General features: G+C 37.1%; 1 protein-coding gene across 1 annotated transcript in view; it reads right to left on the bottom strand.

The window, feature by feature from the left end:
* The window catches only part of LOC120519585 (leukocyte immunoglobulin-like receptor subfamily B member 3), a 31,774-nt gene extending 15,670 nt beyond the window's left edge, over positions 1–16,104 (bottom strand). The window contains exons 1-3 of the mRNA XM_039742530.1: positions 16,026–16,104; positions 15,634–15,669; positions 3,807–4,079 (exon numbers count right to left, since the gene is read on the bottom strand). Of these exons, the coding sequence (XP_039598464.1) occupies positions 3,807–4,079; positions 15,634–15,669; positions 16,026–16,056 (340 nt within the window). The 5' untranslated portion in view covers positions 16,057–16,104. The remainder of the gene's footprint in view (positions 1–3,806; positions 4,080–15,633; positions 15,670–16,025) is intronic.
* Between the last annotated feature and the right edge of the window lie 10,705 nt (positions 16,105–26,809).

Here is a 26,809-nt window from a genome sequence, read left to right as displayed (position 1 = left end):
TGGATTTTATTTACCTCAAAGGTGTACTGTGAGGTTTACTGACAGACAGTCCCACTGCGACATAAGAAGCCATCATGTGTACTACAACATAGTCAAGAAGAAGAAGGCCCAGTCCAAACTCCACATGGTTTCCGGTGTGCTTGGGCCCATTTCTCCACATAACTGCCTGTGCAGATGTCACTCCTACAGTGTGTTATAGATGTCCACTCAGAGTGGTCAGTGAGTTAGTGGTCATGTTGTTATTGTGAAATCTCAGTGCTAACTGAACTTCCACCTCAGCGGATTTATTGAGCCGTGAGCCTCAGATCTAAACTGCTTTTATGTCCATCATCAATTTAAATGTTGTGGTCACCATGCTGGTTTGTGACTCCAGCTCTCTCATGATTCTGTCCAGCATGAATAGACTTCAAAACAGGAATTAAATGTGAATGACAGTATTAGAAATAGTAAGAGAATATAAAATTAAATCTTTCTGTGTGGCTTGTAGGATAATCTTCACATGTTATCTCTCACCTTCACAATGACACTAAAGCAGAAACACTGCACCTGCTAAACAATCTGGACAACATGTAAAGGTAAATGGCATCCAGGGAACTAAATTTTCATAAATGGAAAGACATCTGACAAAAACAAAGTGAAACTGAGCTTCTGATTAACAAAAGATTTCTAATAAATTCTTTAATCTTTTCAGGTTTCAGCTTTGCTTGTTGTTTATTTCTTTTCAGTGTCTCCATTGAGCCTAAACAGTTCAAAGAAATGAGTGTGATGTGTGTCACTTAACAGTTGTATTCTGTACAAATCAATTGTCATATAAATTAATAAAAGAATTCACCGATCCTTCAATAAGGTAAAATTCCCTCCTGTAAAGCCACAGATGGCCGTGTGTGAAGGGAGTCCCTCTGCTGACCCGTCTGTACAGGACAGTCAGTGACTTCTGCTTAATTCTCAATAATTCTGTAGTCACAGACTCACTCAGAACAATCAGCGTAACATGATCGGTGTAATGTGAAGACTGAAGATCATCGTTTTGAACTTTAAATTGGTAATCACAGCTGCCGCACTGAGTCATGTTGCCTTTTTCAATCTAATGGCTTCCATGTTTCTGTGCCTAACATTTTCCCAGCCTGTTACAGAATTCTCTTAGTCTGTGTTCATCTTGGACTCTCCTAGTAGCTTTATTTTCTACCACTGCCCACCTCTCCCCCAAGAGATTTAGCCATCTGCATCACCAGGAACCTCCTTCTGCACTATAATTCAGGAGAGTCTTCCTCTGATCTCGGTTGTTCATTTCGAATGTGTGAGGGAGTGACGAGTTCTTCTGCTTTCTCTTTCTAATGTGCTTTTTGATTCACTGGATTTGTTTGACTTCATGCTCTGTTTTTGATGTCATCATTGGTTACTGTAATGGGACTCAGTTGTACTTGATTGCTATTTTGTTTAGTGCAAATCCTATTGGTTTTGTGCTTCATGGAGCTTCATTGTTACTGAGGTGCATTTTTGTGATATTAAACTTTTATTTTATAAAGATTCTAGAAGGTGTTCTTTTTGTGTCTGGCTGGGGTTTTTGATAGGATTAGTAGGAATTTTGGAAGTACAGTTTGAGACGTTAGTGCTTTTGAGACTCCCAGTTCATAACAAAATGAACTGCCATAAAAAAAATAAATAAAAAAGGATGAGGTGTGCAAATATGAAGCTAACATTCACTACCTGTTAGAGCAGTAAGTTCAGGATTTCAAAAGCAGATGGCAGCTTTCAACTTCACCAAACCATGAAACGCTGCCACTACTGCCATTACCACAGCAAAAGCACCCACCTGTGCCAGATACGAATGCCCAATCAGAACAAATGTCAGTCCCCTGTCTTTGTTAAGGAGTGCTTTGAGCCACCTATTCCAGTTTATTTTGTCAACTCATTCGATTTACCAATTTAGAAATATGCAGTTTTAGGCATTCAATATAATGAGGAAAAGTTTTTGCCCCTGTTAAAGATCCAATCCATTTAGCACTTCCTAATATTGTGGAGGTTGCTGAGAACCATACGGAAACTGCTGAAGAGCCACCAAACATCATGGAGAGTACATCATTGTCAATGTCCATCAGGGGCGAGTTGGGGTGTCTAGTTGGGGTTTTTAATGGGATTTACCACTGAAGTGGGTAGCTGTGGAAGAACAGGTTGGGACTTGCATGAATTGAGACTCCAAGTCACAACAATATGGTCTTAAAGGGATCAGTGATGAGGATGCTACTCTTTTTGAATGATGTGAATCATCTTGATCTGAAATTTCAAAATACACAATAGAAGAAAGACTTGGGAGTGTAGAGAACTGACTGAAAAGGCTAAGAGGATGATGTGTAAGAAACATCAGTGCAGCATCTTCATTGACCAACTACAGTGGCTGTTGAGGTACATAAATAACAAAACTGTTCTATATAGTGTACGTTAGAAAAGATTAGGAGGTGACATGACAGAAGTGTTTAAAATTAGGATGTGAATTGGGATGACGGATGTTACTTTAAAATGTGCTCTTCAAGAAGAACACAGGAGACAAAAGCTGGATAGGAATAAATTTCATGCAAATATTACAAAACATTTATTAGTAGAAAACTTCAACAATATGGAATATTTGGCAAAGACGTGTAGAGGGCAAAACACTTTGGCAACCTTGAAAATTGTAACTAGAAAATCCAGATGAATATAAATGAATAAGCTGTGTTGGAATGAGTGACCTTTTCACCTCTGAATGTTTTTAATGTTTTATTTTCAAGAAGTTAAATAATAATAATAATAATAATAATAATAATAATAATAATAATAATAATAATAATGATCATAAAATGAATAATGTATATTTGTCCATTTCAAATACAGTTAAGTATTTCAAATACAATTAAGTGCCACAGATAAGTTCATTTGTGATAATTCAAACAGATGGAAGGTCATTGAAGGAATAAAAAAAAAAACCTGAAAAAACAATAAAAATATCAGGAACCGAGTTGAGTGTACACAAGTGTAGCCAGAAGAAGAAAAGGTGAAACCAGTAGTTCTGTTTGATAGATAGATAGATAGATAGATAGATAGATAGATAGATAGATAGATAGATAGATAGATAGATAGATAGATATTTTATTTGTTACTAAGGGTAAATTAAAACTTTTCATAATTTCAATAAAATATAAATGTTACAACAAACAACCCACACCACAAACACTCATAAAAACTCCTTCCTTGGATAATAAAAGAACTCCTCTTGACAAAAACAGGCCTGTAGGTGGTAGTACAATGTGGTCAGACCTAATAATTATAATAATAACAATAAATTATATTTCTCTTGTGTCATTCACATGCTCAAGAGTTGTACCACAGGTTAACATTTAAAGGCATTAACGTTTGACTGCAGCAGGTCCAAATCATTGTGTTCACAAAAGAAATGTGCCGTTAGAAGTTCATTCTTTCCAAAGATCACTGGTTGAAGTCACCAATATTCAGAATGAAGACAGTCAGTTAGATAATAAAATAATCCAAATTACAATCAATTTAAAATGCATAACAGAACTGGTTAGTTATCAAGCTGTAAGGAAAAGGCTTTTAAAGAAAATAGTCCACAAAGCTTCACCAACTAAAATGTTATCATGTGAGCCCATCCAGAAGGAGCCTGAGACCCTCTGGTACTTTTAGTACAGGACTTAATTTTTTGGGAGCCTGACTGTAAAATAACAGTAAACTGTTGTAGTCTGTGTTTGGGTAATTTGACCTCTTAAAAACAGAAAAGAATTAAAATTGAGTTACATCAGAGAAAAGTCTCTTACCTGATACTTCTAACCACACATATCCACTGTATGTTGAGTAAACTCCTCCTTTTCCAGCTCGACACCTGTAATACCCACGTTGTGATTGAGTCACAGGGCTGAAGGTGAAGGTGCTCTCTGTGTGTACTTTATAATGGTATTGGTATGTTGATTCCCATTTGTAGATCTCATATGTCCACCCAATACGATTTCCATTGAGCTGACAGTGCAGACTGACCTCGTCTCCTTCATATATCGGTCCATTTGACTTTACTTGAAGTTTGGCTCGCTGCTCTGAAAATGAAGATGATACAAGATGAGAGTACATGGAAGAGCACAAGGCAACAAAAATGTCTCATTGCCTCTTTCTCTCCATCTACTCCTATTACAAATTATAAAAGCCAGCATTACTTTATTAAACTCTAACCAGTTGAAGGTCACCACCCCACAACCTGTGAGTGTAAAGCCTGAACAGAAAATGGGGCAAAAAGGATCAGGACTGGAATTCAAATGTTTCTGCTTCTGGTCATACAGGGTGGATTTTATTTACCTCAAAGGTGTACTGTGAGGTTACTGACAGACAGTCCCACTGCGACATAAGAAGCCATCATGTGTACTACAACATAGTCAAGAAGAAGAAGGCCCAGTCCAAACTCCACATGGTTTCCGATGTGCTTGGGCCCATTTCTCCACATAACTGCCTGTGCAGATGTCACTCCTACAGTGTGTTATAGATGTCCACTCAGAGTGGTCATTGAGTTAGTGATCATGTTGTTATTGTGAAATCTCAGTGCTAACTGAACTTCCACCTCAGCAGATTTATTGAGCTGTGAGCCTCAGATCTAACCTGCTTTTCTGTCCATCATCAATTTAAATGTTGTGGTCACCATGCTGGTTTGTGACTCCAGCTCTCTCATGATTCTGTCCAGCATGAATAGACTTCAAAACAGGAATTAAATGTGAACGACAGTATTAGAAATAGTAAGAGAATATAAAATTAAATCTTTCTGTGTGGCTTGTAGGATAATCTTCGCATGTTATCTCTCACCTTCACAATCACACTAAAGAAGAAACACTGCACCTGCTAAACAATCTGGACAACAAGTGAAGGTAAATGGCATCCAGGGAACTAAATTTTCATAAATGGAAAGACATCTGACAAAAACAAAGTGAAACTGAGCTTCTGATCAACAAAAGATTTCTAATAAATTCTTTAATCTGTTGAGGTTTCAGCTTTGTTTGTTGTTTATTTCTTTTCAGTGTCTCCAGTGAGCCTAAACAGTTCAAAGAAATGAGTGTGATGTGTGTCACTTTACAGTTGTATTCTCTACAAATCAGTTGTCATATAAATTAATAAAAGAATCCACTGATCCTTCAATAAGGTAAAATTCCCTCCTCTAAAGCCACAGATGGCCGTGTGTGAAGGGAGTCCCTCTGCTGACCCGTCTGTACTGGACAGTCAGTGACTTCTGCTTAATTCTTTCTTTCTGTAGTCACAGACTCACTCAGAACAATCAGCGTAACACAATCAGTGTAATGTGAAGACTGAAGATCATCGTTTTGAACTTTAAATTGGTAATCACAGCTGCCGCACTGAGTCATGTTGACTGTTTCAATCTAATGGCTCCCTTGTTTCTGTGCCTAACATTTTCCCAGCCTGTTACAGAATTCTGTTAGTCTGTGTTCATCTTGTTCTCTCCTAGTAGCTTTATTTTCTTCCACTGCCCACCTCTCCCCTAAGAGATTTAGCCATCTGCCTCACCAGGAACCGCCCTCTGCACTATAATTCAGGAGAGTCTTCCTCTGATCTCAGTTGTTCATTTCGAATGTGTGAGGGAGTGACGGGTTCTTCTGCTTTGTCTTTCTAATGTGCTTTTTGATTCAATGGATTTGTTTGACTTCATGCTCTGTTTTTGATGTCATCATTGGTTACTGTAATGGGACTCAGTTGTACTTGATTGCTATTTTGTTTAGTGCAAATCCTATTGGTTTTGTGCTTCATGGAGTTTCATTGTTACTGAGGTGCATTTTTGTGATATTAAACTTTTATTTTGTAAAGATTCTAGAAGGTGTTCTTTTTGTGTCTGGCTGGGGTTTTTGATAGGATTAGTAGGCCTTTTGGAAGTACAGTTTGAGACGTAAGTGCTTTTGAGACTCCCAGTTCATAACATAATGAACTGCCATTAAAAAAATAAATAAAAAAGGATGAAGTGTACAGATACGAAGCTGACATTAACTACCTGTTAGAGCAGTAAGTTCAGGAAGTCGAAAGCAGGTGGCAGCTTTCAACTCCACTACGGCCAAACCATGAAATGCTGACACTACTGCCATTACCACAGCAAAAGCACCCGCCTGTGCCAGATACGCATGTCCAGTCAACGTAAATATCAAGTCCCTTGTCTTTGTTAAGGAGTGCTTTGAGCCACCTATTCCAGTTTATTTTGTCAACTCATTCGATTTACCAATTCAGAAACATACAGTTTCAAAAAAATGCTTGTCCCGTTAAAGATCCAGTCCATTTAGCTCTTCCCAATACTGTGGAGGTTGCTGAGAACCATACAGAAACTGCTGAAGAGACACCAAACATCATGGAGAGTACATCATTGTCAATTTCCATCAGGGCGAGTTGGGGTGTTTAGTTGGGGTTTTTAATGGGATTTACCATCCCAATGAATAGCTGTGGAAGTACAGGTTGGGACTTGCATGAATTGAGACTTGAAGTCACAACAATATGGTCTTAAAGGGATCAGTGATGAGGATGCTACTCTTTTTAAATGATGTAAATCAACATGATCAGAAATTTCAAAATACACAATATAAGAAAGACTTAGCAGTGGAGAGAACTGACTGAAAAGACTAAGAGGATGTTGGGTAATGAACATCAGTGCAGCATCGTCATTGGCCAACTACAGTGGCTGTTAAGGTGCATAAATAACAAAACTGTTCTATATAGTGTATGTTAGAAAAGATTAGGAGGAGACATGACAGAAGTGTTTAAAATCAGGATGTGAAGTGGGATGGCGGATGTTACTTTAAAATGTGCTCTTCAAGAAGAACACAGGTGATAAAAGCTGGATAGGAGTAAATTTCATGCAAATATTACAAAACATTTATTTTAAAGAGAACTACAACAATATGGAATTTTTGGTAAAGACGTGTAGAGGGCACAACACATTGGCAACCTTGAAATTGTAACTTGATGATATTTTATAAAATCCAGGTGAAAATAAATTAATAAGCTGTGTTGGAATGAGTGACCTTTTCACCTCTGAATGGTTTTAATGTTTTATTTTCAAGAAGTTAAATAATAATAATAATGATAATAATAATAATAAAATGAATAATGTATATTTTTCTATTTCAAATACAGTTAAGTATTTCAAATACAATTAAGTGCCACAGGCAAGTTCATTTGTGATAATTCAAACAGATGGAAGGTCATTGAAAGAATAAAAAAAACATGAAAAAATAATAAAAATATCAGGAACTGAGTTGAGTGTACACAAGAGTAGCTGGAAGAAGAAAAGGTGAAACCAGTAGTTCTGTTTCATAGATAGATAGATAGATAGATAGATAGATAGATAGATAGATAGATAGATAGATAGATAGATAGATAGATAGATAAGTTCAAGAAAAACATAAATATTACAATAAACAGCAACCCCAAGTTCAAACACACATTAACATCCTGTGGTTTGGATAATAAAAGACCTCCTGCTGTCAATAAGAGGCTTGTAGGTGGCAGTAAAATGTCAGACCTGTCCAGTTATACCACAGCTTAAAATTAAAAGACAGCAGGTCCAGATTGTGTTGTCCATTAAGGAAACATGCCATTAAAAGTTTGTTCCTTACAAATTTCCTTTGTTGAAGTACTCAAGTCACAGATTCAGAACAGTCAGTTAGATAATAAAATATACCAAGTTTCAGCCATTTTAAAGTACATGTAATAAAAAGGTTGGTTATCAGGCTCCATTTAATATTTACGCTGATTAAGTCCAGCAGAGAGAGTCAAGGATAAGGCTTTTAAAGAAGAGGAGCCACAGAGCTTGACTGGTTAAGGTGCCTGTCATTCAGCAGAACCTGAGCCCATTCAGAAGGAGACCCTCTGGTAGTTTTAGTACAGAACTTAACTTTTTGAGAGCCTGACTGTAAAATAAACTATAAACTGTTGTGGCCTGCGTTTGTGTAATGTGACCTCTTAAAAACAGAAAACAATTAAAATGAGTTACATTACAGAAAAGCCACTTACCTGTAACGTCTAACTTCACATATTCACTGTATTTTGACTGATGCCCTCCTTTTCCAGCTCGACACCAGTACTTCCTACTGAATGACGGAGTCACAGGGCTGATGGTGAAGGTGCTCTCTCTTTGTGTTTTATAAGGGTTTGAGTATCCATCCCGGCATAGCTCATATGTCCACCCATCAGTATTTCCTTCGAGCTGACCCCACCTGCGTCCTTGACCCAATACCAACCAGGTTTTTCAAAGAAATATCAGGTGTGCTAATTGACAATATTCTGGACATAGTTAATTCGTCATTAGATACGGGGGTCTTTCCAGACTGTCTTAAGACTGCTGTAGTTAAACCCCTGCTCAAGAAAAATAATCTTGACCCCTCTGCCTTTGAAAATTTTAGACCCATCTCTAACCTGCCCTTCTTAATTAAAATTCTAGAGAAGACAGTCATTATACAGTTAAATAACCACCTCAATAAACCTGCTATTCTTGATAAATTTCAGTCGGGTTTCAGAACAAATCACAGCACAGAAACTGCACTCGTTAAAGTAGTAAGTGACTTGCGGGTAAATGCAAACAGAGGCCATTTATCTGTTCTCGTCCTCTTAGATCTGAGTGCTGCATTTGATCACAGTATTCTTAGAAATCGCCTTAGTCAATGGGTGGGCCTCTCTGGCACGGTCTTAAATTGGTTTGAATCCTACCTGGCAGGTAGAAAAGTCTTTGTGAGTTGTGGTAATCAAATCTCAAAGACACATGATATCCGATATGGTGTTCCACAAGGCTCTATCCTGGGTCCGCTGCTGCTCTCAATCTACATGCTTCCGTTAGGTCAGATTATCTCAGGGCACAATGTGAGCTACCACAGCTATGCTGATGACACACAGTTGTACTTATCAATAGCACCTGATGACTCTGACTCTTTCGCTAACACAATGTCTTACTGGTATTTCTGAATGGATGAATAGTAATTTCCATCCATCCATTTTCTAACCCGCTGAATCCAAATAGGGTCACAGGGGTCTGCTGGAGCCAAACCCAGCCAACACAGGGCACAAGGCAGGAACCAATCCTGGACAGGGTGCCAACCCACCGCAGGACACACACAAACACACCATTTAGAATCACCAATCCACCTAACCTGCATGTCTTTGGATTGTGGGAGGAAACCCAGCCGGGAAACCCGCAGACACGGGAGAACATGCAAACTCCACACAGGGAGGACCCGGGAAGTGAACCCGGGTCTCCTAACTGCGAGGCAGCAGCGCTACCACTGCGCCACTGTGCCGCCCTGAATAGTAAATTTCTCAAACTAAATAAAGAGAAAACTGAAATTTTGGTAATTGGCAATAATGGATTCAGCGAGGTTATCAGAAATAAACTTGATGCACTAGGATTAAAAGTTAAGACGGAAGTAAAAAATTTAGGGGTAACCGTTGACTGTAATCTGAATTTTAAATCACATATTCATCAGACCACTAGGGCAGCATTTTTTCACTTAAGAAACATAAGTAAAGTTAGACCTCTTATATCATTGAAAGATGCTGAGAAATTAATTCATGCTTTTGTTTTCAGTCGCCTAGATTACTGTAACACACTCCTCTCAGGACCACCAAAAAAAGACATAAATCACTTGCAACGAGTGCAGAATGCAGCTGCTAGAATCCTAACTGGGAAAAGAAAATCCGAACACATTTCTCCAGTTTTGATGTCACTACACTGGTTGCCTGTGTCATTCAGGATTGACTTTAAAATACTGCTTATGGTTTATAAAGCCTTAAATAATCTCGCTCCATCTTATATATCGGAATGCCTGACACGCTATATTCCAAATCGTAACCTCAGATCTTCAAATGAGTGTCTCCTTAGAATTCCAAAAGCTAAACTTAAAAGAAGTGGTGAGGCAGGCGGCCTTCTGCTGTTATGCACCTAAAATCTGGAATAGCCTGCCAACAGGAATTCGCCAGGCAAATACAGTAGAGCACTTTAAAACACTGCTGAAAACACATTACTTTAACATGGCCTTTCTATAACTTCACTTTAACTTAATCCTGATACTCTGTATGTTCAATTCTTCATAATAACTATTCATGGTGGTTTTAAAATCCATACTGACCCCTACTCTCTCTTCTGTTTCTTTTTCCGGTTTCTTTGTGGTGGCAGCCTGCGCCACCACCACCTACTCAAAGCATCATGATGCACCAACATTCATGGACTGAAAGCCAGAAGTCTACGTGACCATCATCATCAGGTCCTTCCATGAAAACCCTAAATACAAAGAGGACTGTTTGACTTATGTTAGGTAGAATGCCCAGAGGGGACTGGACGGTCTCTTGGTCTGGAAACCCTACAGATTTTATTTTTTTCTCCAGCCTTTGGAGATTTTTTTTGTTTTTTCTGTCCACCCTGGCCATCGGACCTTACTTATTCTATGTTAATTAATGTTGATTTATGTTTATTTTTTATTTTTCTATTCATTTTGTGAAGCACTTTGAGCTACATTTTTTTGTATGAATATGTGTTATATAAATAAATGTCGATTGATTGATTGACTGACAGTGTAGGCTGACCTCTTCTCCTTCATATATCGGTCCATCTGATTTCAGTTGAAGTTTGGGGTCCTGCTCTGAAAATGAAAATGATACCAGATGAGAGTAAGAGCGATGTGTTAGTTATTTAGGTTATGTTAAATTGTATTTTCTTAGTTATTTTAAAATGTTTGCCTATATATTAATCCATAGTCTAATGGAGATTCTACAGTATTATGACCCAAACAAGCTAAACTGATATTGAAAATTCTAATTATTTCTTGTCCCTCTGCCTAAAGATTAGTCTCAGTTTATGATCTACCTTGCAGTTGGTAAGGCATGGAGAGCAAACAGTTTCAAACTGTACTGAACATACGTACGGTATGTTAGAGAAGGTCCTGAATATCTTATGAGAAGCCATTGAGGAATAACACAACTAACATGAGAAAGCTAAGACTGTAGAAGAAATCTTTTTGTTTTCTTTTTCCTTTACTTTGCATGTGTAATAATTTTTTTCTGAATTTTTGTTGTTGGTTCCTATTTAAATTTTCACCATACTCTTAAAATGAACTTTATTGGACTGATTAATTTCTGCTATTACTCATTTGACTTCTGCTGGATTCTAACTTGTCAAATCTGTAGCTGCTCAATTTTAGAAACCTGTAAAAGATGGAGGTACAATAAGAGTGCAGTAGCCTCCTAGAGAAAAATTATAAATTAGAATTATAAAGTTGATTTAAAATTAAATCTTTTTCTGTTGTTTGTAGGACAATCTTCACATTTTTCTCTTAACTCAGAAAGATACTAAAGCAGAAACACTGGACTTGGCAAATAAAGTACAGTACAATTAAAACTGAATGGCATTTAGAGAACCTGAAATTAGTAAATGAAAAAAGAAACAACAAAAAAAAAAGCTGAAATTGAGCTTCTGTTTTTTGAAATAAGTTTTTTTTTAAATAAAATCAAAGGAAAATCAATATGACAGGACAAGAAGCAACCAATATATTAATTAAACCCCAATGGCACCACCCTCCCACCGCCTACCCCATCATATGCCCTTTACCACACCACCAAGAACTGCAGTTGTGCCAATCAGACACACCACCACACACAACCAAGACAGTGACTGCATCACCAGTCTCTGCTCATTAAAGATATCAGTATCGAAACAACAGATCTTCAGTCATGAATGGAGGTGCTTGATATGCCATTAATTTATGATGCAGACAACTACAAAAAAAATCAAAATATAACAGTTTGTAGTTCACTGTAATCAGATCTGGGGTTGTCTATCTAGAATTAAGGAGTTATTTAGCAACTATTGTGCCCAAACCTAAGAATAAAATGCTGGTACACAAAGAGAGTGATGCTTTTAAGATCTAAGAGTATAAGAATATGTTGTGGGGGAAATAAGAACTGATAGCTCTGAAGAAAGAGAACACGAGATTTTAGACCAGAAAACTAAAAATAATAAATGGCATGAATGTCTCTGAGATATTTTGTGAGTAAAAGTGACAGAGAGTATCTGAATTTACCAAGTTTAGAGGGGATCTGGAAATTTGGTGGTTGTGGTTTCCTAAATTAAAGTTTTATGTTTTTGAAAATGCCATCTTAGCAAATAGAAGAAGATAATGTGAAATCCTGAAACTACTGAAAGATAATTGGAAGAGGTTTAAAACAACCATTACAGCCACAGTCTAGGATTTAGCTACAGGGAGGGCATGACTGCATTAAGTATTTGAAAGAGAGGTAAAGAAAACTGCTTCCAAAATGCTGAAATGAGCTCAGGTGTAATTCCATGAAACCCTGGGGCTTTGCCTTTATTTATAGAATTTACAGATTCCTTCAGTTCTTCTGTAGTAATAAGTGCGCTTAAACGCAATGTTTTCTCATTTGTAAGGCAAGGAAAATTCAATGAATCTAAGAAAGCTGAGTAAACTGAGGATTGGACACAGGCACCTCAGAAAACAGACTGGAATAGTTGTTGAGGAACTGCTTATTTATTCACTTTTGGTTGTTATTTACTGTACCAAACAACATCCTGACAGCAGAAATTATAGCAAATGATTAATTACAATGAAAATGACTTGTTCAAGAGATATAATAATGTAATAATAATTACATTTAAGATGAAGCCTAACATTTAAGATGACTGGCCCAAGAGATATGATAATTAGCCAAGATGCGAAGAATCTGGAAATGTACTTGTTTTAAGAGGGGTGCATTTAGCTCAACCATAACTTCAAATTCATAATTTTGATATAATATGTTAGGACAAGGCTTTTTTATATATTATTCTGTTGCCAGTTTTATATTCTAAGTTTAATTCTAGAAGTCATATTTTTTTAACTGTCTTGATTTCCATTATTTATACAAAGTTTCAAGTGTTGATCATGTACACTTATGATGTTCAGAGTACGTTGTAAATAAATATGCTGACGTTTGTACTTTCAATGATGATATCATGAACTGCAGATAATGAGATACTCAAAGTCTTCGCAATTTTATGTTGAGGAACATTATTCTGAAATTGTTCCACAATTTCCAGAAGCAGTTTTTTGCAAATTGGCAAAACTCTGCTCATCTTTACTTCTGAGGAACTGTAAGATGCTCTTTTTATACCCAATCATGTTACTGACCTTTTGCCAATTAATTTAATTAGCTGTAAAATGTTCCTCCAGTTGTTTCTTTTTATTACCACTTACTTTTCTAGCCTTTTAAATAGATAGATAGATAGATAGATAGATAGATAGATAGATAGATAGATAGATAGATAGATAGATAGATAGATAGATAGATAGATAGATACTTTATTAATCCCAAGGGGAAATTCACATAATCCAGCAGCAGTATACTGATACAAAGAAACAATATTAAATTAAATAGTAATAAGTATGAAAAAATGAAAAAAATAAAAATAAAAAACAGACAATAACTGAGTAATGTTAGCATTTACTCTCCCGGGTATTTTTTAGAGAGGTGTTGCTGCCATCAAATTCAAAATGAGCTCATATTTTTCATGAAATAGTAAAATATCTCACTTTCAACATCTGATAAGTGTTCTCTGTTCTATTTTGAGTAAAATATGGGTTTCTGAGATTTGCAAATGATTGCCCTCTGTTTTTATTTAAATTTTACACAGCGTCCCAACTTTTTTGGAATTGCCGTTGTTTTAATAAAACATACTATAACAAAATTGAAAAGAAAACTACAATACTGAAGAACATTAACATATTAACATTAATACAGAATAACATTAGCGTCAGTGGTTTCCATTTTTGACATTTTTACAATCTTGCTGACATTACACTTTATATAATTCTTGTTCTTCCTACTCTGTAAATTTAAGCAATACTAGAAGCACATTAACAAGTTTCATAAAAGTTTAATAATTTAATTGTGACAACTCCAACATCACACACTTACACTTATCATCCATAACAATATCTAGTAGTTTACAAAACAATAAAAGAGAAAAGCTATGAAACACTCTTAAAACTGAAGTGACGTAATTGAAACTGTGATATCAAAATGCAGCATGACATGTGGTGCTTTGGAAGAACATTATGTGCTAGCACAAGGGAGAGTTGTTCCAATGTTCATAGCTCTCAGTGAACCGCACGGCAGTAGTACAGTAATAGGTAGGTGCTGGTTTGTGCAATTTGTTTCTTCTTTGGCTCTGATGGTTAATAGAGACTGACAGTGAATCGAGTGACAGATAATCGAGGCTTTACTGTACCATTTATTACTGTCCTTTTGATGTTCATCACAGGTTTCACTTGGTGTGATTTGTGACCTTCTAATTAATCCCTGTCATGTGACCAAAAGACCATAATTAGCAGTTTGATTTTGTTTCTGTTATCTGTTATGTAAACAAAAAAGACAGAAGTTGCTTTGATTAGATGGTTTCACCTAAGGTAATATTTTAAACAAGGGTCCTCGATTTATTTAAAGAAATTAGCATTTTTTGTTTTAAAATTCATAGAAGGTTGAATTTTTTTATTTTTTTTTTTAGGTTACGATCACTTGGAAGGACAGATGGAATGGATTAACCAGGATTATTTAAGATGCACAGTCAAAGTTTTCCAAATTAACTAGACAGAACTCTCACTATTTGATAATTATGCTATGAATGTTTTGTTTCATTCAGCAATAAATGTCTAAATTTAAATGATTCAAACCACGATTGGTGGACATACCTTCGGTCTCATGGTCAACATCCTGGGAAATGCAATGAATACATTTGGAGTTTCTGAAACAATGTACTCTGCAACTGTTATAGAACAGTAAATAAGAAAATTGTATGAATTCAGAGACGTGATGGTGTCCTGAGTACTGATAAGGTCATTGACAATGTGAGGAGGAAATCATATGGCTTCATAAACTGTGCAGGAGCCAAAGGACAGATAAGGAGCGATGAGTGTGACACTTGCTCTCTTACTCTCTCCCTGCCAGCTACTTCTAAATCTAAAAATGCCTCTTTGTTTTTTGTTTACAAGAAGATACAAATATGTGTTCAGCCTTTTTATATATATGATGGTGTTTCTTGTGAATCTGAATAGCAGTAAATAACAAGGCCTTGCAACAAATAACTACAGTGTGGGCTAATTTCATCATCAATTTAAATTTACATGAGTGACACATTATAAAGAAAATAAGCAAACAGGAAACAAAGTCTAAAAATAGAATAAATGACACCAATGTGTCAGAAAATGTGATAAAAATACACCTACAACTGGAACCATCCATCCATCCACTATCTAACCCGCTATATTCTAACTACAGGGTCACAGGGGTCTGCTGGAGCCAATCCCACCCAACACAGGGTGCAAGGCAGGAAACAAACCCCGGGCAGGGTGCCAGTCCACCACAGTGTTGTGGAACAGTAAATACAATTATTAAGTGAAGACAGGCAGACGTTTGACTTGAGTACTCATAAGTTAAAGAGTAAAGAATATGTGAAGGCAAAAAAAAGATGTGAGCTCAGAAACACTGCAGAAGGACCACTGAAAAGCCAAGGAGACAAACGTGAGACCCTGAGTGTGCAAGTGTCAGTGTAAACTGGAAAACTTAGCTTCTTACCTCCATACTGGGCTGAAGACATCACAGCAGTCAGGCCTGAAAACAAAGAATCAGAAAAAGACGAGTGAGATAGAGAGAAATGCAGAGATCTGCTTGATGCTCCATGTATCAGTCTGACTCTACTGCAGCTTCATATGAGAGAGGAATACGTTTGTGTTGGGGTCGACACCAGTCCTCCACTGTGACAGCTCACTGACGCAATGGTTTTTTACTTCAGCATATTCCTCTTTTTCTAGAATGTACTACATGCTGTCCTTAATTTTTACAGTACTAAATCTTTTTTACTTTTATTTTCATTATTAAATCCACTTTAATAAAATACAAATTTCCAATATCTGACACTGGTATTAAAAGAGTTCTATTGAAAACATAAAACTGTGACTCATACTTACAAACCAGGAGGCAAAATTCTGAGATCTGCATGCTGCACTTGTCTTCAAATCAAAGTGAACACTGCAGATATGAAAATTTAACAACTTCAGCATTTCAGTTTTTAAGTTTACAGGAAATGACCACTGGTGACACGAGTCGGCTGAGAATGTGCTACAAATAAGCCGCCTCACTCTGTACTTCTTCTTTTCAGGGTTATAAAATACATTCAAAGATGGCACACTGCCTAATGCTACTGCCTGCAATTCAAATCCCACTCAGGTTTTCTCTGCACACTCATGTCCTCCATCGTGTTTGTGTGTGTGTGTCTGTTGGGTTAATGGGTGACTTTAAATTGGTTCAAGCAGAGTGAATGTGTGTAAGTGTGCCCTGTGATTGACTGGCATCCTGTCCAGGGCTGGTTCTTTCTTTTTATTCGAACTGGTGCTCAATCACAACAATATAATCAAGTGCTGTGTCTGTGAATCAGTGGTACATGAAAAACGGACTTTTAAAACTCATAAAATCAAAAATATCAAGAGACTCCAATGAGGAGTTATGATTCCAGCATTCTTTGCAAGAGTAATAAAATATCTTCAGTTTCCTGTTTCTTCTTTATTTTATTTCAGTGTAAACTCTTCCTGCAAAATTACAAGAAGCAGCATTGCCAGTAATGACAGAAGTAAGCTGCTCAATTTTTAGAAATCCTAATCTAGTGAATTGTTTCTGTGTTTGACTGTGTGATGCCTCGGTGCTCACAGCCATTGGCTGTCTTCCATTTTTCAGGACATCAATAGTTGTGGGATGAGATGGACGAGGCCGAGTGAGCAGACCTTAAAATCAAAGGAATGGCAGTTTATTAAAGCAAGGTAACATAAAAGTGTGCAAAAGTGCAGTCACATAAGCCAATTCATAATTCCATAAGTAAAGCCAAGAAAATTGTTATTTAAACACCAATTAGTGTCCTTGGGGTGCAAAAAATAAGAAATTATGTCCAATAAATAAAGTGGAAGTCACAAAGGTGTGAAGCAAAACCCTTTTCAAAAACTCAGTTCTCATCCGGACAACAGCAGACTCCGTGACACAGCCTGCTGCATCCCATCCCGCCACGCAGACCCAAACTGCCTCGGCCTTCAGTTCCTGCAGCTCCCAGGGTGATGACGCTTTTACCTTCTGCTTCTTCCTACACTGAAGAACTTTTTATTTTCTTTATATCGACTACCTGTTGTCACTTTTCAGTGAACTGGCTGACAGGTCAGGAATATCTCAGCCAAGCTTCAGATCTGTAATGCCTGCTGTGCTGTAAGATATTTACCAGCTGACAAGGTTTTCAGTGTGGGTGTACATACAGAACAGATAATGTGTTTTTGTAATGTAAAAAATCGGATGTGGTCTCCCCTCGACTTTCTCATATACTCATATATAGGGATGGATATTTGAGGAGCAAACCGCAAGACAATGCTTATATTTTTATATTATGTATATTAAAGAACCTTCAACAAAATATCAAGTCAAATTAATAATATATTAAACAATTATTATAAAAGTAAAGGGGATAAATCAGACTCTGTAGCTTCATTAATAACAGAAATAACCAAAAATTTGATAGAAATCTATGTTTTCTACCTAATACTTGTATGCAAAATTTGGTTGACCTAACTGAAAGCGTACTCAAGTTATCGTGTTTACATGCACACACACAGACAGACAACACACACACACACACACAGACACAGACACACACAGACATAATTCCTAAAATGGTATTTTAAGACCCAGGAGGTCTAAAACGTCGAGTTTCATCAAAATCTTGACCTCAGATCTTTGGACGATTGAAATACTTTCCCTATACTTCGTATATGAGAAAGTAAAAAGTAAATTATCTGTAGTGTCTGGTTTTCCTAACATAATCAAAGTGCTTTACTGTATTCATATTGCAATAAGGGCACCTGATGAGAATGAAGTTGCTTTTGTTAATGGTGAGCAGTGACATCGTACAAGTCACCTGTGACGCCAAGATGAGACTGACAAACATTGTAGCTCTGGATTAACCTGTGATTCATTTATTGTGAGACAAAGTTGCTGACATAATGATGCTGTGTGTGGTGGTTGGCTTATTGGCGAGGTAACTGGCTGAGCCTTTAATTTTTAATATGGCCCGTAGTGTTCATAGTGACAGCAAACATGTCATTATGTGCCACTCAGATGCCAGTACCTTACACCTTTTTAATACATCTTGCCTTTAGAAGGGGCCTGAGCGTCATTAAAAGTTGGCATATTGTAATCCTTTTAGTTAGCCAATAAAATGTGTCATTTTCCTTCACCTGTGGTGGGTTGGCATCCTGCCCGGGATTTGTTCCTGCCTTGCGCTCTGTTCTGGCTGGAATTGGCTCCAGCAGACCCCTGTGACCCCTGTGTTAGGATATAGCAGATAATAAAACGAATGGATGGATGGAATTTACTTGACATGTCATTGTAACCATAGCCATTACAAACACAATTCTTTCTCCAAAAAAAAAAAAAAAAAAAAAAAAAAAAAAAAAAAAAAAAAAAAAAAAAAAAAAAAAAAAAAAAAAAAAAAAAAAAAAAAAAAAAAAAAAAAAAAAAAAAAAAAAAAAAAAAAAAAAAAAAAAAAAAAAAAAAAAAAAAAAAAAAAAAAAAAAAAAAAAAAAAAAAAAAAAAAAAAAAAAAAAAAAAAAAAAAAAAAAAAAAAAAAAAAAAAAAAAAAAAAAAAAAAAAAAAAAAAAAAAAAAAAAAAAAAAAAAAAAAAAAAAAAAAAAAAAAAAAAAAAAAAAAAAAAAAAAAAAAAAAAAAAAAAAAAAAAAAAAAAAAAAAAAAAAAAAAAAAAAAAAAAAAAAAAAAAAAAAAAAAAAAAAAAAAAAAAAAAAAAAAAAAAAAAAAAAAAAAAAAAAAAAAAAAAAAAAAAAAAAAAAAAAAAAAAAAAAAAAAATTATTAATTTTTAAAAATTTAGTATGCTCTGTTTTTTTATTTTTTTTCGGGTTTTTCATTTGTTTAAAATTATTTTTCTTTTCCCTGTTTTTTTATTTAAAAAAGGAGGTTCCGGGGTTGGGGGGGACCGAAAAGGGGGGCACCAAACGGGGGGGGGGAAAAAGGGAAAATTGGGGTATTGCCCGTTAATTTTTTTTTTAATTTCCCCGGGGTGGGGAAAAAACCCCTTTTTTTATTAAAAAAGGGGGATAAAACCCCGTCCCCATTATTGGGGGCCCAACCCTGAAAGCACCGGGATTGGTGGTTTCGGGGGTACACATTTTCCGAAAAAATTGCACCTGGGGGCCTGGTACGGAAAAGGGAAAAATAAAAAGGGGTGGGTGTGGGGTTATGGGAGTAATGAGCCTCTATAGGGCAGGGGGTTTGGGGGAAAAGGGGCCCCAAGCAGTTTCCCCCCAAATTTGGGGAGGGCCCGGGCCAAAAATAAAGGGATGGGGGAAAAGGGGAAAAAAGTCACCCCCTATTGTCCCCCCCTTTCAAAATTTTTTTGGGCCCTGGGGGTTTTCCCTTTTAACCTGGCGGGGGGGAGGCCAAGAAAAAACCTGGTTTTCCTTTCCATGATCCCCCTTTTTCTTTTTTGGGAAAAGGGGGAATTAATATTATTGGGGGGGGGGGGGGGTTTAAAAAATCCTTTTTGGTCTGAACAGTAAAACAGATAAAGGGACCCCCCTTTTAGTAGGGGGATTGAAACACTGGGGGGGTTTACTGCGCCCAGGGGCGATTTTAAAGGGGCCCAATTACCCCCCCGGGGGTTTTAAAACAGCCCCAGGGCCCAAAAAAGGGAAGTTTAGAATACGGGGAAAGCTAGTACATTTGAAATTTTGTAGCCCTTTTTTGGGGCCCTAAGCAAAAAAAAGGGGGGGGGAAAAAGGAAAGCTGGGTGATGGGGTTTATCCACCCTGAAAAGGGGACCAAGGGAATTTTTTTGTGGGAGGGGACTCATTTACTCCCCCCCTTTTAAAGGGGAAAGGGGGTTGGGGGAAGGGACCCCCCTTTTTTTTTCTTGGGGGCCCGGGGGGGGAGCCCCTTGAAAGGGAAATTCCGCCCCAAAGCGCCAGGGCAAATTCAGGGGGGGGAAAAATTTGGGCTTTTTTCCCCTTCATGAAGGGGGCCCTTTTTAAAAATTTGGGCCCATACCCTCCCCGGGCCCAAAGGGGAACTTTTGCAATTTTAACCCGGGGGGGATTCTCATTTGGGGGGAAAAAGTGGGGGCCCCAAGGGGTTTTTGGGGTACCACAGGATGAGTGAATTGGCCTGCTTTCTGGGGCATCGGGAGGACTTAAAAAAATTTTCCCCGGGGGCCCCCAGGGGCGGGTCCCTGGGCGTAAACCCCCCCCGGTCCCCGGGGACCCAAAAGGGGGGAACCCCCCCCCTTTTCTCCCCCGCCCGGGACCCTTATAAAGGGAGTTTAAGACAGCCCAAAAAAAACCCTGGGGGGACTGAATTAGCGGGGATTAGCCCAAAGGTTTTTTTTTCCCCAAAAAAAAATTTTCATTTTTAAAATTCGGCAAAAAGAAAGACCCCCTACCCCTTTTAATGTAAAGGGACGCCGGGTTTAAAGACCCCCCCCTTTTGGCACATAAAGTCCCACCCATTGGGGAAAACCCTTTAATTTTGGACCCCCGGGGGGGGCCCCAAAAAAGGGGCCCAAAAGATTTCCACTACGGCCCTGCGGTGAAAAAAAGGGCTTCCTCCATAAAGGGCCCCCCGGGGGGGAAAAGGGTTTCCCCCTTAACCCCCCATTTTATTGGCGGAACCCAGACCCTTTTAAAATTTTACCGGGTTTTTAAAATTAAGGTTTCCCCCTTTGGTTTTGTAAGCCCCGAATTTGGGGGCCAAGGAAATCCTGGATGTTCCCCCCCAAAGTCTTTTTTTTTTGGAAATTTTTGGGGGGTTTTTTCACCACTATTCCGGGGGGCCCCGGGAAAAAGGAAAAACGAAGCCCCAAATCTTTTATAAAGGGAATAATTTTGGGACAAATCGGGGGGGGATACACTTTGGGGAAACCCAAAGGGAGGGACCCTACCAATAAGATTAAAACCCCGGGCGGCCCCCCAAAGGGGGTTAACGGGGCCCTTGATAGCGCCCCCCTTTTGGGGGGAAAGGGCTTTTTTTGTTGGCACCAGAGGCGAGGGTTTCGCCCCTTGAAAGGAGCAACCCCGGGGTTTCCCCCCGAACCCCTCGGGCCCCCCCCGAGGGCCGGGGTTTTGGGGGAGGGGGGTTGGGAAATGGGGAAAAAAAAGTGTGGAAGCGGGATTTAAAAAGCTACGGGGCTTAGCGGGAGCGGGAGTCCTTGATTTGTTGGGTGGTTTTGGGTCCCGGGGCCCTCCCTTTAACCCGGCCCACCAGAAAGTGGGGCCAAAGAAAGGGGGGTCCCCCGGGGCTTGGGGACTGGAGTATTCCTTAAGGGGGAACGGGGGGAAAAGGGGCCCCTAATGCTGCGCTGCCCCGGCCCGTAAACCCCCAAATACTTAAAGAGGGGGCCAAGGGAATCAAGGGGAAAGAATGCCTTTAAAAGGGGGGCCTTTAGAACCAAAACCCAAAAGATAACCCAAAAGGGGGAGAGTATCTCACCCGGGGGTAAAAAAAAACCCAATGGGGAGGTGGAGGTGTTTCCTCCCTCCAAAGGCTATTTGAAAATTTTGCTTAGGGTAAAAGGGTACTAGGGGGTGGGGGCCCGGGAAAAGGGGGGATTTGGTTCCCCTCCCTGGGGAAAAAATTTTCCCTGGGTCCATTAAAAAGGGGCCTTTCACGGGGTGGCAATTGGCATACGGGGTTTTTCTGGGGGCGAGGGCGGGGAAGATTTCCCGGAGACCCTGACCCCGGGGCCCCCCATATAAATTTCGGGAGGGCAGGGGGGGAAAGGGGGCATAGGGCCCGCCCCCCCTTAAGAAAGGGGGCCGAATTTTGTTGAAATAAAAATTTGTGGGGGCAGGTTTCCAGCAGGAGGAAGGGGGTACCCTTTGGAGGGATTTTTAAAAAAACCCCGCAAGAACCACAAAACCGGGTTTTGTTTTTCAGCAAAATTTATTCCAAAAAGACCCCCCCCCAAAAAATTTTTTTAAAAGGATTTGGGAACCAATCAACCCGGAAACTTTTATCCTGCGGAAGCAGGGGACCCCCCCCCTTTTTTTGGGCCAATTTTTAAAACCCCCTGAAAAACCCCTATTTAAAAACTGGCACACCAAATCCTTTTTCCCCCTTTATTTCCCGGGCCTTACCGGAAATGTAGAACCCGAAAAAGGTTTATTTACCCCCCGGAAAAAAAAAATTAAAAAAAAGGGGGGTAATTTTGGGGAAAAATAGTTTCCCGGTTGGTTTCTTAAGAAAAAAGGGGGGTTTTTGTCCTGTTACTTTTGGGGGCCCTTTTGGGGCTTTTAAAGAGGGGAAGGGGTTTTAAAAGGACCCTTGGGGGAATCCCCTAAAATTGGAAAACAGGGAGGTCACCTCAGACCCCGGGGTGACATCCCTCAAAAAGGCCGGGTCAAAATTAGGTTTTTTTGTACCCTTTTTTTTTCCCCCCGGGCCCCCTCTCCCCACAAAGACCCCAACTCACACCCTAGGGCCTTTGGAGCTCCCCCCGGCATCGGGGATTTTTGGGACCCTAATTTTTGGGAGGGAGCAGTTTTCCAGTGGTTTTTTTTTTATTTTTTCCCCGGATTTGATCCCTAGAATTTTTCTTTGTCCCTGTTTTTTTCTAAGGGGGGGGAAAAAGGGGGGGAGGGGGTAGCCAAAAAGGGGGGGGTTGGGAAAGAGGAGGGGGAAAAAAATTTGCCCCTTTTCCCGGAGTTTTTTTTTTTAAATTTCGCGTTCGGGGGGGCCCCCAACGAAACCCTTTTTATTTAAAAGAAAGGATAAAAGGGGCCGCCCACCCATTACCCGGGGAAAACCACAAATGAAAATTGGTTTAAAAAAAAGGAATTTTTTAAAAAAAAAAAAAAAGGGGGGGATTTTTTGGGGTTTTATCAGTAAAAAAATTTTAAATGATAAAAAATTTCGGTTTTGTAAACTGAACCCAAAAATTTTGTTTTGCCCTTCCACCACCCCACCCCTTTTTAAACCCCTTCCCGAGGCCCATACATAAAAGGGCCCTTTTTTAAAAAAACCCTTATACCAAATTTTTCCTTTTAAAAGGGTTTTTTGGAAAAAGATCATAAAAAAAATTTGTCTAAAATTTTTAGGTATTCCAAATTTAATTTTAATTTTTTTTTTTCCCTTTTTTAAAGTAAAAATTTGGGGAGGGGGTTAAAAAAACCTTTTTCTTAACCCAACTTCCGAAATGGGGGTTTGTTGAGATGGATAATCGGGGAAATACATGTATTTCTAATTTGCCCCCTTCCCTTTAAATTTTCCCTTTTTGAAAAAAAATGAAAAAAATAAAAACCGCATAAAAATTCAAAATATTGTTTTTTTGGGAAGAAAAAAATTTTATTTTTTTTTGTCTTATTTTTTTAAAAAAAAATTTTTACAAAAAGAAAAAAAAATATTTTTCAATGTTTAAACATTGTTGTTTTAATTTTTTGGCCTTCAAATCGAAAAAATTTTTTTTTTGGCATTTAAGAATATAAGGTTTGTGACTCCCCGAGCCAAAATGAAAATGCGAAAAAAAAAGGGGGGGGTTAAAAGTTTCCAAAAATGTTATGGACCATTTTAAAAGGGTTTTGGGTTTTATGGGGTTTTTTTTTGGTTTTCTGTGTTTTTCCTTTTTCAAAAAATTTTTTTTTTCCTTTTTTTTAAAAAAACTTTTTTTTTGAAAAAAACCTTTAATTTTTTTTAAATTTTTTTTTAAAAGGGCCCCTTGAGGGGGCCATTTTTTTTATCCGACCCCCTTATTTCCCTTTTGTCTTTTTTTAAAAAAAAGAAATTTTTTTGGGGTTTTTTTTTTTTTTTTTTTAAAATTTTTTTTTTTTTTTTTGTCTTTTCCTTAATTTTTTTTTCAAAAGGGTTCCAAAAAAAAAAAATTTTTTTTTAAAAATTTAAACCCAAAATTCCCCTAAACCAAAAAAAAAAATTTTTGGGTTAATTTTTTTTATTTCCCCGGGTTTTGGGGAAATTTTAAATAAATTTTTTTTTTTGGAAAAAAAAAAAATTTTTTTTAAACAAAACTTTACTTTTCCCCCTTTTTTTTTTTTTGGGGGGACCCCACCCCCCTTTTTGCTTTAAAAAAAAGGGTTTTAAAAAATTTTTAAAAAGGTTTTTTTTTTAAATCTTTTTTTTTTTAAAAAAAATTTTTTAAAAACCCCCCGGGTTTTAAAAATTTAAAAAAAAAAAATTTTTTTTTTCCTTTTTTTTTAAAAACGAAAATTAAAAAAAAAAAAAAAAACCCAATTTATTTTCCGGGGAAAGGGGGAAAACCCACTTTTAAAGGGTTTTTCTTTTTTTTAAAGTTGTTTTGGATTATTTAAAAATTTAGGGGAAAGCCATTTTTTTTAAAAAAAAATTAAACTTTTTTTTCATTTTTTTGAAAACATTTTTTTTCCCTTTTTTTAACCCCTTTTTGTTTCTTGTGTTCCGGGTTTCCCAGATCTGAACTTTTAATATTTAAAGGTTAAAATTTTGATAAATGTTCCCCTTTTAGATTTTTTCCTTTTTTTCCTTTTGTTGGGACTTTTTTAATTTTTTTAAAAAATAAAAAAAAAAGGGGGGGTTTAGGAAGTTTTTTTTCATAAAAATTCAGACAAAAAATTTTTTCTTTTTTTAAATGCCCAGGTTTTTTTCCCCCGAGAAGTTTTGAAAATTGTTGAAATCAATATTTAAAAAAAAAATTCGTGTGAGCGAAAAGTCAAAAGGGGTCCCCTTAAGGCTGTTTAGTTTAATCCCTGAAAAAAAAAAAAAGGGACTTTTTTTTAAATTTAAAAAAAGGGAAACCCTAAGAAAGTAATCCCATCCCCCTTTAAAAAAACCGGAAAATTTTTGTAAAAAAACTTTTAAGTATTTTTTTTTTTTTATTTTAAAAAAATATTAAAAGGGGGGTTTTTTAAATAGGGAAAAAGAAAAAATTTGATTGTAAAAAGGAAAAAAGAGTGGGGGAAATGAAAGGTTTTAAGGGGGATTTTAAGGTTAAAAGGGGGGTGCCTTTTTTGGGGGCCCCTGAATCCGGGAGAGGGGCTGATAAAAGGGGGAACAAGCTGAGGGGGGAAAAATGTGTTTCTTTAGTTAAGGGAACGGAAAAGGGAAAAGGGGGCCCTTTTAATTTGACGGGGGGCAAAAAGGGGTAGATTTGGGGACAGTCAAAAAGATTTGATTTAAGGGGGGAAAGGGGTGTAGGATAACGGGGAAATAAAAAAAAAGGGCCCTTTAAAAAAGGGGGGATAGAAGAATTTATAACAGAGAATGGGGAAAAAGTAAAAAAAATGTCAGTTGGTTTAATCAAAAAAAGGAAGTTTTTTAAATTTTCCCAAAATTTTAAAAAAAAAAAAAGAAAATTTGAGAGAGTGGAAAAATGCAAAAAATGAAAACAAGGTTTCAAAAAACCTTTACAGGATTTTGGGGCCAAAAACTTAATTTTGGTTTTTTTGTTTTTTTTGTTCAAACAAAAAAGAGCCAATTAAATAAAAGAGTTTTTAAAATATTTAAAAAGGGTTTTCCAAAAAAAAGGGGGTAAAAGCAAAGGGAAAAGGTTACCACCCCCGGGGTTTGATTTTTTTGGGGGGGGAAATTTGGGCAAAATTTTAAGCCTAAAGGAGGCTGGGAATAAAAAAAATTTTTGGGGGAAAGAAATAAGAGGAGAAATTATAAAATTTTGACAGCCCCAATCTAGGGAAAATTTAAAGGGGGAAAACAAATTAAATTTTAAAAACCCAAACAAAAAAAGAAAGGGAGTTGAAATATTAAAAGGAAAAGGATCTAAAAACCCCCCCTTTTAAAAGTGTTCCAATTAGGGGTTATTTGGAAATTTTCAACCCGCAAAAGGGAACTTTTAAACCCCATCAAACTTTTTTCAAAAAACCCTTTTTAAAAAAAAAAGCGCCAACTTGGGAAAGGGCCTTGGGTACCTAATAGGGGGGAAAAAAGAAACCCATGTTTTTCCAAAGTTTTTTGAAAAAGGGGCCCCTTAAAAAAAACAAAAAAAATCGGAGTTACAAAAATTTTTCCCCTTTCTTTTATGGGAAATGATGTTAAAAAAAAATTATTTTCTTTGCCATTAAGCAAAAAGGGACAGAAATTTTGAAACTTTTCTACCTGATCTTTTCCCCTGACAGAAGCTTTTTCAAAAGCTAAAAAAATTCGCCCATACGAAAATTTTGGGGGAAGAAAGGGTACATATACTCCTCCTACTTCCCCCCCCAAAAAAAGGTAAATTTTAAAAAAAAAAGGGAAAAATAACCCCTCGCCATTTAAACGGGGACAAAAAATGGGGGAAAAAACCCAAAATTTTTGGATTGGTACCACCCCAAAACCCCAAAGGGGGGAAAAGGAAGGGCCCCGGAAAAGTTTCATAAAATTTTTTGGAATGTCAAATTTTAAAATTTTTTTTTCAAGGTTAAATTTAAAAAATTTTTTTTAAATTTTTTTGGAAAATTAAATTTAAAAAAGAAAAATTTCCCCAAACAACTATTGGAAAAAAAGCAAAAAGAACCTGGTTATTTTTTTTTTTCCCAACAAAGGGGGTTGAAAAAACAATTTTTTTTATACAAAAAAATTATTAAAAAGTTTTAAAAATTTTAAAAAAATAAACTGATTAGAATTTTTTTCGGGAAAAATTAAAAAAACAAAGTTTTTCTTTCTTACAGGGGATTTCACAAATTTTTAAGCTTTTTAGGGGCCCAAGCCCAATTTTTTTTTGGGCATTGAAGC

The sequence above is a fragment of the Polypterus senegalus genome, unplaced genomic scaffold (assembly GCF_016835505.1).
Source record: "Polypterus senegalus isolate Bchr_013 unplaced genomic scaffold, ASM1683550v1 scaffold_3086, whole genome shotgun sequence".
NCBI lineage: Eukaryota > Metazoa > Chordata > Cladistia > Polypteriformes > Polypteridae > Polypterus > Polypterus senegalus.
This window is presented reverse-complemented; position numbering and strand designations above follow the sequence as displayed.